The sequence below is a fragment of the Phacochoerus africanus genome, chromosome 9 (assembly GCF_016906955.1).
Source record: "Phacochoerus africanus isolate WHEZ1 chromosome 9, ROS_Pafr_v1, whole genome shotgun sequence".
Classification (NCBI taxonomy): Eukaryota; Metazoa; Chordata; class Mammalia; order Artiodactyla; family Suidae; genus Phacochoerus; species Phacochoerus africanus.
Window position 1 is genome coordinate 118,048,631 of NC_062552.1, and position 12,421 is coordinate 118,061,051.

Sequence of the window (12,421 nt, forward strand, 5' to 3'; positions counted from 1 at the left end):
ATGGGCCTTGCTCACTCTTAAGAGCTGAAGAGTATTATCAACAAAACGCTAGTCCCTGAGGTCCAAAATAATCGCCCCAATCCCCTCCTTATCGCTTCCTACTCTCAACACAATCTAACGCAACCAACTCAACGTGGCTGCTTAGAGTTGGCCTCTTTCTCTCTACCTTGCCAAGCACTCGGTTTCCCGCACTTCAAGCTCTACTCCGACTGCATGCACGTCCTACAACCAAAACACGCCCAGGCTTCAATCCGAAAGGGGCTTACTCTTACTTCTTTTGGAAAAGTCTTAAGATTCAGTTTAACTCCTCTCCAGGAATCCTGTAATGCCGGCGGTCTTCCCCTAAATGCTAGCTCCTCCCAGACGGCACTCCCTAGTACTCCCCTCTCCATCAATCCAGCACACACCAAGTTCTCTTTACTTATTTTGGGTACACACCGCTCCCTCAAGCCTAGAGCAGAGTTACGGTGGTCTCCGCATCCACAACTAGAGCGCTGGGGAGGGCGGCCCCAGGAATAACTGCACGGTTAGGTGACCCTAACAAGTTAAGCAAGATCCCAGTCCACCTCCCTCTCCTTTTTTCCCCTCGTACTGGTACACCACCAACCCCGGGCCGGGTTACCGACCCCAGCCCACCCACACCGGCTGCAGGAGGTGGAAGGCTCTGCGCACGCGCCACAGCTGGGCGCGCGCTCGGCCGGGGGCGGGGCGAGGGGGAGGGGAGAGCAGAGAGGTGAGGGTTGCGGAGGGGGCCACTGCGACGTTGCGTTGGCAGTTGCGTCCCGCCCGCCAGCCGGCAGAGCCCGGGAGGGGGCGGGGCTGAGGTGGGCACCGCCCCCGCTCCGGCCCCGCCCCCGTAGCACGCCCGCGCGCCTCGCCCCGCCCCCTCGCCTAGGCCGCCCCGCCCCCTCGCCTAGGCCGCCCCGCCCCCCTCGGCGGCCGTGCTCCTTCTCCCGCCGCCCGCTTGCCTCCCGCCCGGCTCTCGCAGCCGAAAGCGGGAGAAAGTCCTGCTGGTGGGCGGCCGTGGGGCTGCGCACGTCCGGCGTCCCGGGGTCGCTCCGGCCCGGCCGGCGAGGGGGCCCGGCGGTCCATGCATCCGCCGCCGCCGCTCGCCGCCGCGATGGATTTCAGTCAGAACAGCCTGTTCGGCTACATGGAGGACCTGCAGGAGCTCACCATCATCGAGAGGCCGGTCCGCCGGAGCCTCAAGGTGCGCCCCGGGGTGGAGGAACTGCCCGCAGGGCGCCCGGCGGCTTGCCCCTGCCCCGACCCCCGCCCCTCCGCTCCCCGAGGCGGCCCGGGACCCTCTTGGAGTCCTGCTGGCCCCCCCAGTCCTCCTTCAGTCCCCGGTCCCCGTGTTACCCTAACATGGCCCCTCTCGGGACCCCTTCCTCGACGCCCCCCGGGCTCCCCCAGCCTGGACCCCCCGACCCCGAGGGACGGGCACCCGGGGCCCGCCCGCGACCCCTCGGACGCCCTCGGTTCTCTAATTCCCCCGGCCCAGCTGGTCCTGGGCCCTTTCCCCAACCCGTCCCTCTAGGAACGGCCGGCCGAGCCCCTGACATTCGGACCAGCCCCGCGCTGTCCCTCTCGTACAGCCAGGGCCCCTCGGTTGCAGCCCCTCTTCCCGCGTCCCTGCGGTAGCTGCCCCTCGCAGTCGCAGCCGCAGCCAGCTCAGCCTGGGTCCTTTCCTTGCCTCCCCGCTTTGGCTCCTTGGTACTGCTGCCTGGGTTCTGGCCCCAGTCCCATTCCTCCGTCAACACGGCCCCGACTCTTGCCCCTGCCTCTTCCAGAGATACACCAGATCCCATCCCCCCTCCGCCCCCATCAGAGCAAGCCCAGGTTCCCCAGTGACCCCTTCACTCCCAACTAGCACCCATACTAGAGTCGTCCGACCATGGGTCTTCAAAGCTTTCGCGACCCTTTGTCCCCATCCTGAGTCACCACGCGTCCTCTCCTCCCAGCCCCTCTAGGACTCTAGCTGGGACCCTGCTCCCCAGCCCCCTTAAGGGAGTCAACCTTCACTAGCCCCCCACCCCCACCTCCCACTAGCTCCCCCACCCCGCAGAGTCATCTTCCTCCCAGAGGCCCCAACCCTTCACTGCTGGTAAACCTAGTTGACAGGACCCGACCTCCCCCCCGCCCCCCCGCCGCAACACACAGACACACAGACACGCATCCACTTAATAAGTCCTTCAGCTCTTTTCAGTCTCACCTGCCACAATAGCTGGAATCTTTGATTTCCTTCCAGTTCCAGAGTTTAGTCCCTTCCCCACCCAACCCCCCTCTAGATTTCGTCTTTCTCATCCTCACTCGGCTGCAGCCTTCATTCCCCCTTTTAGCATTTCCTAGGCTAGAAAATGCTGGCAAAACAGTCTTGGGATAGTAGAGATTAAAAGTATGTATATATTTTATATATGCACATAAAATTGATTTCAGCACGGTTCTGAAGCCACAATGTCATTCTCCAGCTTCAGTCTAGAAGCTGGAAGAGTAAAGCAAGGAAAAAAAAAAAGCCCCAAACCCCCCAAACTCCACCACCTAAACCCAATAATTAGAGAAGCCTGTGGTTTGAGCTCGTCAGACCCTTGATTAGTTTTCAATGACTGCTTAATTGTGAAACTTTTTCATTAGTCTCTACTCATATAGGGTCCCTGGAAGCAAGACTGATCAGATGTTTGTGTGCATAATTTGTATTTTACACTTGACAGACACCAGAAGAAATAGAAAGACTGACAGTTGATGAAGACCTCAGTGATATTGAAAGGGCTGTTTATCTGCTCAGGTACTTCATAAAGTCTTTTGGTGATAATTGCTGCTCTTTTCCTGGGGCGGCATCCACGAGTGACTTCTGAAATGCCCTGTTACTGTTATGTTCAGATTTACTTAACCACTTGACCAGAGTACTTTTTGCATGCATAGCACTTAATGGTGTTAGGAATTAAGATTTAGATATGGATTTATAAAGTTGAAAATGAAAATCAAATCTCTCACCCAACTGAGAGAATATTGTTTGAGGAGGAGGAGCAGAACAACTGATGGATTGAGTTGAATCTCATTAAAAAATTTTTTTTTGCAGCTTTGGTTCTCACTTAAGATCCAGTAAATTTAGATGAGACTTAAGCTATCTAAGTGATTAATTTTAAGTGAATTGTAGAGTATGATTTTCTATGCTATTTACTGAACAGAAAAAAAAATCCACAAATAGGGTAGTTCAATTTTTTCTTCAGCTTATCTTGTTTATATTACTTCTGCTAAGTGAGCTTTATAGTTTTGCCTGAGAGATTTAAACATTTAATTGAGCCTATTCTCACTTAAATTTCATCTCACAAGCTCTACGGAATTGCTTAAGGCTAATGGCTTTTACATATATTTACAAGATTTCTCTCATCTCTCTTAAAAATTGTATTGTGGATTTTGCTTCTTAAAAGCTAAGGTGACCCATTAATGAACAGATCTATAAAAACTTAAGAAATAGAAATTTTCTCAAGGTATTTTGTCTACCTTGTTTTAGAATTTTTGTTGAACTTGCACAATTTTTTGGTCCCTCTTTTGGCTAGTTTTCTCTTTAGTTTTTCAGAACCTGGTGGTGGTTACCTCCTGGAATATTTGTCATCCTTGTTTCCTTAGCTCAGGTCTGCGTTGCCAGTTTCAGTTTCTTGTTCTTTCTGGCTTTATAGATCAGGTTTCTGGTCCCATGTGAGTCAGTGAATGACCCTGTTTTTTTTTTTTTTTTTTTTAAACCTCTTTCCTTGACTTCCATTTTCTTAATTATTCTACAGCCTGTTAGTGACATTTTGGGTTCGGTTCCTATTTTAGTCAGAATTTTAGCATGCTTACAATTTGGACATTCTCTTCAATAATTCTGCTGTGTAAAACTGTTTCCGGATCATGGCCTTTATGTTGCTGGTATTTCCCCATCTCTTTTGTGATTTATCATCATTTCTACTTACTTACTGAAAAGAGAATGTTTTTATTTATGTATGTATTAGCGGCATATGGTTTTGGCATTTACATAGAGAATACTCTGTTTAACCTGTTCCGGTAATTTTTTGCATTACATGTGAAGGGCTTTCTTCCTTAGGGATTAACACATCCAACATGGTGAACAGTAGCCGTAAACACCTGCCTTTCCCCACAGTTCTTTTGTTTGGAGTAGGTAGACAGTTGGTGAAAATTAGGATAAGTTTCTTTTAACATAAAGCAATTAATAATTTGAAGGCAGTGCCTCCTTACTCCTACTGAAGTGTCGCTGTATAAATGCTTATGGTTAAGAAATGGAGAGTCTTGCTCTACTTATTGGTGACAGCAGATACTTTATTCTAGATATCAGTGACAAGGCTTCTTTTTTAGGATAGCTTATTCTCTATTTTGCTTTTATTGTTAGCGAACCAGGTCATCTTAAGTGGTCTGTATTTCTTGGACACAGAACATAAGTTTCATCCAGTTCTGAAACTGACAAAGCCCTTACAGAGACAGACTGGTCCTTTCATTCTTAGGCAAGAGAGTTTTAAAACAGATCTGATTATCTCCTTTAGTTTCTTGTGGCTCATCTACCTTGAAGGAGGTTTGCAAGGTGACTCTGAAGGCAAACACTAGTTTGGTTGTGCATAGGTTCTCAAGCTGAGTTCTTCTTTTGTGTTCCTCTCATCTCACCACCTCCTGGGGGAAAGTGGGATTTCACCCTTAGGCCAGCTTCTGAAGGGTTCTTTCTTCCCTGGAATTCAGGAGAGGGTATGGGCTTGTCTTAAGGACGGACGGATGTGTTCCAAATTTTGCTGCCATTGAAGCCTCCTGTGTTCTCCTGTATCGAGCCTTCTCATTGAAATGTAGTTTGTTCCTTTTTAAAAAAATAGTACTTCCAGATGCTGTAGAACCTCGTGCTGAGTCCTGTTTTTTTTTTTTTTTTCCTCTGTGATTTTCAGGTTTATTTTGAGTGCTTTATCTTTCCTTCTGTATTGGATATTTAACGTCCAGATTTTTCTTTTTTGCTTCTGACTGTCAGATTTGTTTCTTTAGCTCTCTTATTTGGTATGGTAAATCTATTTTGGAAGAGTATGTTACATTAGAATTCAGAGTCAGATATGTAAGCATCAGGAGGAAATGCTTTATATTGGTGGAGGTTCTGCTGGAATTTAAATTGAACCTAATATCTACAAAAGCAGGATATGCAGAGTACGGCCATCCAGTGAAAACCAGATTACACTGTTCATTGTCTTACCCTAAACTATGGCAGATCAATTATTAATGCTGTTTTCATGATTGAGCTTAGAACATTATGGTATTTGAAGATCTGACACAGATGATTTTGTGGCTTTGCATAAATATGGTGATGTTATACCCATCTGCGGCATTTAGCGCTGAAGCAAAACAACTTCCCTAGTAGTCACAGCTTGTGGCTTAGTCAAAACCATATCACAGTATCATCTTCTTGTTCTCTCCCTTCTTTGTGATTATGGCATATAGTTTAGGAGTGTACTTAAAACGTGTGAATAATTTTCTTAGAGAAGCGTCCTAAATTTATACTGTATACTGTGCTTTCATGAGGTAAGTCTTTGCTCACTTATCTCCCATTGCCTGCCAGATAAATTCTAGACCCTTAACCTTGGCATTAGTGACTCCATGTAACTGTACAGTGGGACATCCCACCAGGCCCTTAACTTTTTTTTTTTAAGGGGTTCATGGAGATGTAGTTCATATACCATATGGTGGTTTACGCATTTGAAGTGTACAGTGCAGTGGCATTTTTAATGTATGCAGAGTTATGTATCCATCACCACAATCAATTCTAGAACATTGTCTTCACCCCCCCCAAAGAAACTGGGTACCTATTAGCAGTCTCTCCTCACTTCTCTATCTTCCCAGCTTTGGGGAACCACTAGTCTACTTTCTTTCTCTATGGGTTTGCCTATTCTGGGCGTGTTATGTACATAAGTTATACAGTATGTGGCCTTTTGTGACTGATGTCACTTAGTATAATGTTTTCATCCATGCCGTAGATGTGTCAGTAACTGGTTTCTTTTTATTGCTGAGTCGTACTCTGTCGCGGAGGCACGGCCCATTTTGCTTGTTCATGCATCAGGTGATGGACAGACACTTGGGCTGTCTCCCCTCAGTCCTTCACTTTTGAAGCAGTCCTGCCGCCCTCTTCACTGTTGGCCCAGATGCATCACGTTCCTCCTTAACTCAGCTTTTCCCCATCCTGGAGTACCTTTCATTCTACCTCTCCAACCTCTTCCGTCCCCAGGGTCTGGCTGTAGTCTCGCGTCTTTTGTAAGGCCCTCCCTACTTGGTGAAACCACATGGACCTCTGGCTTCTTTGAGCTCCTGTTACCACTTAGTGGCTGTATCCCTCAGCTATCCATTAATCACTGCTCTGTATTCCTTAACACGTGTGTGTGTGTGTGTGTTTTCTTTAACAGACTATAAGCTCTTAGAGGGCAAGCTGTGTGTTTTATGTTGTTGCTCTTTCAATTCTTTCTTGTTCTGTACTGTGATTTAAATATATACCTCTGAATGGAATACAGTGTATTTATTTTAAGATGCCCAAAACGCCAGATGAATTAAGCAACTCCTGACTTTTTTGTGTTGTGGGCAATAGAGTCAGACAGATTTAGGTTATGTCCTATTCTGCCAGTTATTACCTGTGTGACCCTGGGCAAGTTACTCATGGTTGTTAAACCCTGGTTTTCTCATCCGTAAAGTGGAAATAATACTTCTTGTTTCTCAAGGTGGTTGTATTATGTGTAGAGCCCCAGACACCAAATAGGTACCCAGTTAACGTTCATTTCCCTGTTTTCTTTGCCGTGTCCCCAGTTCCCTACTGCTTAGGTGCTCGATGTATATTTCAAACTTTTATTTTTTTTGTTTTTTGTTTTTTGCTATTTCTTGGGCCGTGGAGGCACATGGAGGTTCCCAGGCTAGGGGTCCAATCGGAGCTGTAGCCACCGGCCTACACCAGAGCCACAGCAACGCGGGATCCGAGCCCCGTCTGCGACCTACACCACAGCTCACGGCAAGGCCGGATCCTTAACCCACTGAGCAAGGGCAGGGACCGAACCTGCAACCTCATGGTTCCTAGTCGGATTCGTTAACCACTGCGCCACGACGGGAACTCCTCAAACTTTTAAAAGAAGATAGCAGTATTAATTTTGCTTTCCAATAATTTAAAAAAGCAATGAGCAAGTCACACGTATCAACTGAAGTTTGTGATAGATAACTGTTAACTTGCTTTGCCAATAGTATTTAGCAGAATCTTCACATATTGTAATTATTTTAAATGAATGATAAGGTCAGCCTGTTTAAGCAATATTTGCTGTTTATATTTTGCATTAAATGTGTTGATTGGTTAATGTTGCTTTTATTTTGCTTACTTTTTTTTTTTTTTTTTGGTCTTTTTGCCATTTCTTGGGCTGCTCCTGCGGCCTATGGAGGTTGCCAGGCTAGGGGTCGAATCAGAGCTGTAGCCACCGGCCTACACCAGAGCCACAGCAACGAGGGATCCGAGCCGCGTCTGCAACCTGCACCACAGCTCATGGCAACGCCAGATCGGTAACCCACTGAGCAAGGGCAGGGATCGAACCTGCAACCTCATGGTTCCTAGTCAGACTGGTTAACCACTGCGCCACAATGGGAACTCCTTGCTTACTTTTACAGTCACTTTAAAACTACTTATTCTTTGCACTGTGAATTTTAAAACATTTTTTACTTTGCATTTTAAGGACAGTCAGATGAAGCACATCTTTAATCACGAACTTTCCCCCTTTTCTCCCCACCCCCTTAGGAGTCAGTGCTCCCCCTAGTGATACCACAGAGTAAGAATGCTGCAGCCAAATCTGCAAATAAACAAAGTGCTGTGAACTATGGCTGTTGCTAATCACACATCTGGAAACTTGCATTCAGGACGAGTACAGGGTAGCAGTGAGGTCGGGAGGAAGAACTCTGGTGATTAGCTCTGCCACGGGCTAGCTTTGTTTCAGCTTTAAAAATACCTGTCCTGTTTGCGAGGCAAGGGGGAAAAGTTGTGTGAAAACCTCCTTTGAATGCTTTTATTTCTAAGATCTGTGCTCCCACACTACTTTCGCCTTTACTACTGTCTTGATTGCTTTCTTTTTCTTTTGACGCCTTCTGCCATTTAGTACTGTTTTGGTGAGGTGGAGTGCATGGGGGGAGGGGTGGGAGTGGGTCTTGTGTAGCCAGCAATGCGTGCTCATTTTCTTGAATGTTGAGCAGGAGAGGCGCATCACCATTTTCAGTTCCTCACAATTGGGATGAATAGTTGGTTAGTTAATCCCCCAAAATTGGAATCATAAAAATGATACATACCTTCAGTATTTCATTTAGTGTAAAAAAAATTATGTTTGTTTGCCAATCTTTAACACTAGGTGCACCAATTTTTGAGCATAGTTCTGCTTAATATAGTTCATAATCCTTTTTCTTTTCTTTCTTCTTTTTTTTTGTGTGTTTTGTTTTTTGGTCTTTCTAGGGCCACACCTGTGGCATATGAAAGTTGCCAGGCTAGGGGGCGAATCGGAGCTGTAGCTGCCAGCCTACACCACAGCCACGACAAGGCCGGATCCGAGCTGATCTGCAACCTACACCACATCTCACGGCAACACTGGATTCTTAATCCACTGAGCGAGGCCAGGGATTGAACCTGCGTCCTCATTGATACTAGTCAGATTCGTTTCTGCTGAGCCATGATGGGAACTCCTATAATCCTTTTTCTTCCATAAATACCCCATGATGCATTTACTGTGTCAAATTCAGGTTTTTTTTTTAAGTTGAGTGGGAATTTAAAGATGCTTAATGAAAAAGTCTTGAAGGCCTGTCTTAGATTGTGAAGATTTTCTACTCATCTTTTGCAAGTTGTCTTATTCTTCCTAATTCATCACAGTTTTCTTTGGCAACTTATCTTTATTGAGTTTTTCTAAAAACTTAGTTGTCATGGAAACGACTCTCTTTGCATTCATATGTTTATGTAATATTTAATTAAATTATGTAATTGCAGTATCAAGTCAATTAGGATAAACTGGTTGGAGAACAAACACAGCTGACTCTTTGTTACCACTCACCTGGTCAGAGTGGAAGCATGTGGTCCTTTTAGAGCGTAGCCTGTTACCTCTAAGCTTTCAGCTTGCCTTTGGCAGGGAAGTGCAGTGCGTTGCTTACCTGGGAGAGTCTTTTAATACCTTGTTGAGAGAGACACTGGCCCTTTTCAGAGCACGCAATGCAACAACCTTGCATACCCATAATATATCTCTCGTCTCTGCATTGAGTTTGCTCCATAGTCTGGTCTGCTCTTCCTTCACCATATTCTAAAAAAGAAATTAATGGATCAGGAATCTCAGTTAAAGCGGTACTCTCATAAACATATGCTTTGTTTTTTAAAACAAATTTTGGAACATAGGTAGAAATGAGCACACATAAATATACAGCTTGTTATAGTTTCACAAGTTAAAAAACACCATGTGGAGTTCCCGTCGTGGCGCAGTGGTTAACGAATCCGACTAGGAACCGCGAGGTTGCGGGTTCGGTCCCTGCCCTTGATTAGTGGGTTAACGATCCCCTGTTGCCGTGAGCTGTGGTGTAGGTTGCAGACGTGGCTCGGATCCCGCGTTGCTGTGGCTCTGGCGTAGGCCGGTGGCTACAGCTCCGACTGGACCCCTAGCCTGGCAACCTCCATATGCCGTGGGAGCGGCCCAAGAAATGGCAAAAAGACAAAACAAACAAACAAAAAAAACCACCATGTAACCAGCACCAGATTAATAGGATATAATGTGTTGTATTAGCCTAGTAGCCACCCTTGTACCTTCATTCAGTGTCCTCCATCTTCTGCAAAAGCTAAGTACTATCCTAACTTCTCACACCATAGATTGATTTGCCTGGTTTTGAACTCTATTGACTGTGCTCTTTTGTGTTTAGCTTCTTTTGCTCAACTTTTTATTTATTTATTTATTTAAATTACTCAAATGAATTGATCACATCTGTAGTTGTATGATGATCATAACAACCTGATTTCACAGGATTCCCATCCCACAGCCCAAGCACATCCCCCCACCCCCCAAACTGTCTCCTCCGGAGACCATAAGTTTTTCAGTGTCTGTGAGTCAGCATCTGTTCTGCAAAGATGTTCAGTCTGTCCTTTTTTCATATTCCTCATGTCAGTGAAAGCATTTGATGTTGGTGTCTCATTGTATGGCTGGCTTCACTTAGCATGATAGTTTCTAGGTCCATCCATGTTGCTAAAAATGCCGGTATTTTGTTCTTTTTAATGGCTGAGTAATATTCCATTGTGTATATGCACCACATCTTCTGGATCCATTCCTCTGTTGATGGACATTTAGGTTGTTTCCATGTCTTGGCTATTGTAAATAGTGCTGCAATGAACATTGGAGTACACGTGTCTTTGCGAGTCGTGGTTTTCTCTGGATAGATGCCCAGGAGTGGGATTGCTGGATCAAATGGTAGTTCTATGTTTAGTTTTCTGAGGAATCTCTATACTGCTTTCCACAGTGGTTGCACCAATTTACAATCCCACCAAAGTGTATTAGTGTTCCTTTTTCTCCACACCGTCTCCAGCACTTACTGTTTGTAGACTTTTTGATGATGGCCATTCTGGCTGGTGTAAGGTGGTACCTCATAGTGGTTTTGATTTGCATTTCTCTAATAATGAGTGACATTGAACATCTTTTCATGCGTTTCTCGGCCATCTGCATGTCTTCTTTGGAGAACTGTCTGTTTAGATCTTCTGCCCATTTTTGGATGGGGTTGTTTGTTTTTTTGGTATGGAGCTGCAGAAGTTGTTTATAAATTTTGGAGATTAATCCCTTGTCCATCAATTCACTTGCAAAGATTTTCTCCCATTCCGTGGGTTGTCTTTTTGTGTTGTTTAGGGTTTCCTTTGCTGTGCAGAAACTTTTCAGTTTCATTAGGTCCCATTTGTTTATTTTTCTTTTTATTGTCAATACTCTAAGAGGTGGATCTGAGAAGATGTTGCTGTCATTTATGTCGGAGAGTGTTTGGCCTATGTTTTCCTCTAAGAGTTTGATAGTGTCTGGTCTTATATCTAGGTCTTGAATCCATTTGGAGTTTATTTTTGTGTATGGTGTTAGGGAGTGTTCTCATTTCATTCTTTTCCATATGGCTGTCCAGTTTTCCCAGCACCACTTATTGAACAAGCTGTCCTTTCTCCATTGTATACCCTTGCCTCCTTTGTCATAGATGAGTTGGCTGTAGGTGCGTGGGTTGAATTCTGGGCTTTCTATCCTGTTCCACTGATCTCTATTTCTGTCTTTGTGCCAGTATGGGGTTTTGATGATTGTTGCTTTGTAGTATAGTCTGAAGTCCAGAAGCCTGATTCCTCCAGCTCCATTTTTCTTTTTCAGGATGTCTTTGGTTATTCTGGGTCTTTTGTGCTTCCAAACAAACTTTTTTTTTTTTTTTTAAATATTTTGTTCCAGTTCTGTGAAAAATGTCCTTGGTAATTTGATAGGGATTGTAGATTGCCTTAGGTAGTATAGTCATTTTGATAATATTAACTCTTCCAATCCACGAGCATGGTATATCTTTCCATCTATTTGTGTCATCTTTGATTTCTTTCATCAGTGGCTTGTAGTTTTCAGAGTACAGGTCTTTTGTCTCTTTAGGAAGGTTTACTCCTAGGTATTTTATTCTTTTGGATGCGATGGTAAATGGGATTGCTTCCCTAATTTCCTTTTCTGCTCTTTCATTGTTAGTGTATGGAAATGCTGTCGATTTCTGTGTATTAATTTTGTATCCTGCGACTTTGCCAAATTCGTGGATGAGCTCTAACAGTTTTCTGGTAGAGTCTTTAGGATTCTCTAGGTACAGTATCACGTCATCTGCAAATAGCGATAGTTTTACTTCTTCCTTTCCAATTTGGATTCCTTTTATTTTTTTTACTTCTCTGATTGCTGTGGCTAGGTCTTCCAAAACCATGTTGAAGAGTCGTGGCAATAGCGGACATCCTTGTCTTGTTCCTGATCTCAGCAGGAATTCTTTCAGCTTTTCACCATTGAGAATGATGTTTGCTGTGGGTTTGTTGTATATGGCCTTTATCATGTTGAGGTAGGTTCCCCTTATGCCCACTTTCTGAAGGGTTTTTATCAGAAATGGGTGTTGGATTTTGTCAAAGGCTTTTTCCGCATCTATTGAGAGGATCATATGGTTTTGATTCTTCAGTTTGTTAATGTGGTGTTATCACACTGATGGATTTGCGGATATTGAAGAACCCTTGCATCCCTGGGTTAAATGCCACTTGATCATGATGTATGATCCTTGCTCAACTTTTTAAAAAAGAGTTTTGTCCATATTGTTGCCTGGAGAAATAGATTGTTCATTCTCATTCCGGTATAGTTTTCCATTATATGGATATACCATATTATTTATTCTTCTCTTG

The 12,421-nt window shown here is 44.7% G+C and overlaps 1 protein-coding gene across 2 annotated transcripts in view; it reads left to right on the forward strand.

Moving 5' to 3' along the window:
* The first annotated feature begins 948 nt into the window (after positions 1 to 948).
* The window catches only part of PPP4R4 (protein phosphatase 4 regulatory subunit 4), a 110,895-nt gene continuing 99,422 nt past the window's right edge, over positions 949 to 12,421 (forward strand). For both annotated transcript variants that reach the window (XM_047796130.1, XM_047796131.1), the window contains exons 1-2: positions 949 to 1,210; positions 2,712 to 2,785. In XM_047796130.1, coding sequence (XP_047652086.1) covers positions 1,091 to 1,210; positions 2,712 to 2,785 — 194 coding nt within the window. In that variant the 5' untranslated portion in view covers positions 949 to 1,090. The remainder of the gene's footprint in view (positions 1,211 to 2,711; positions 2,786 to 12,421) is intronic.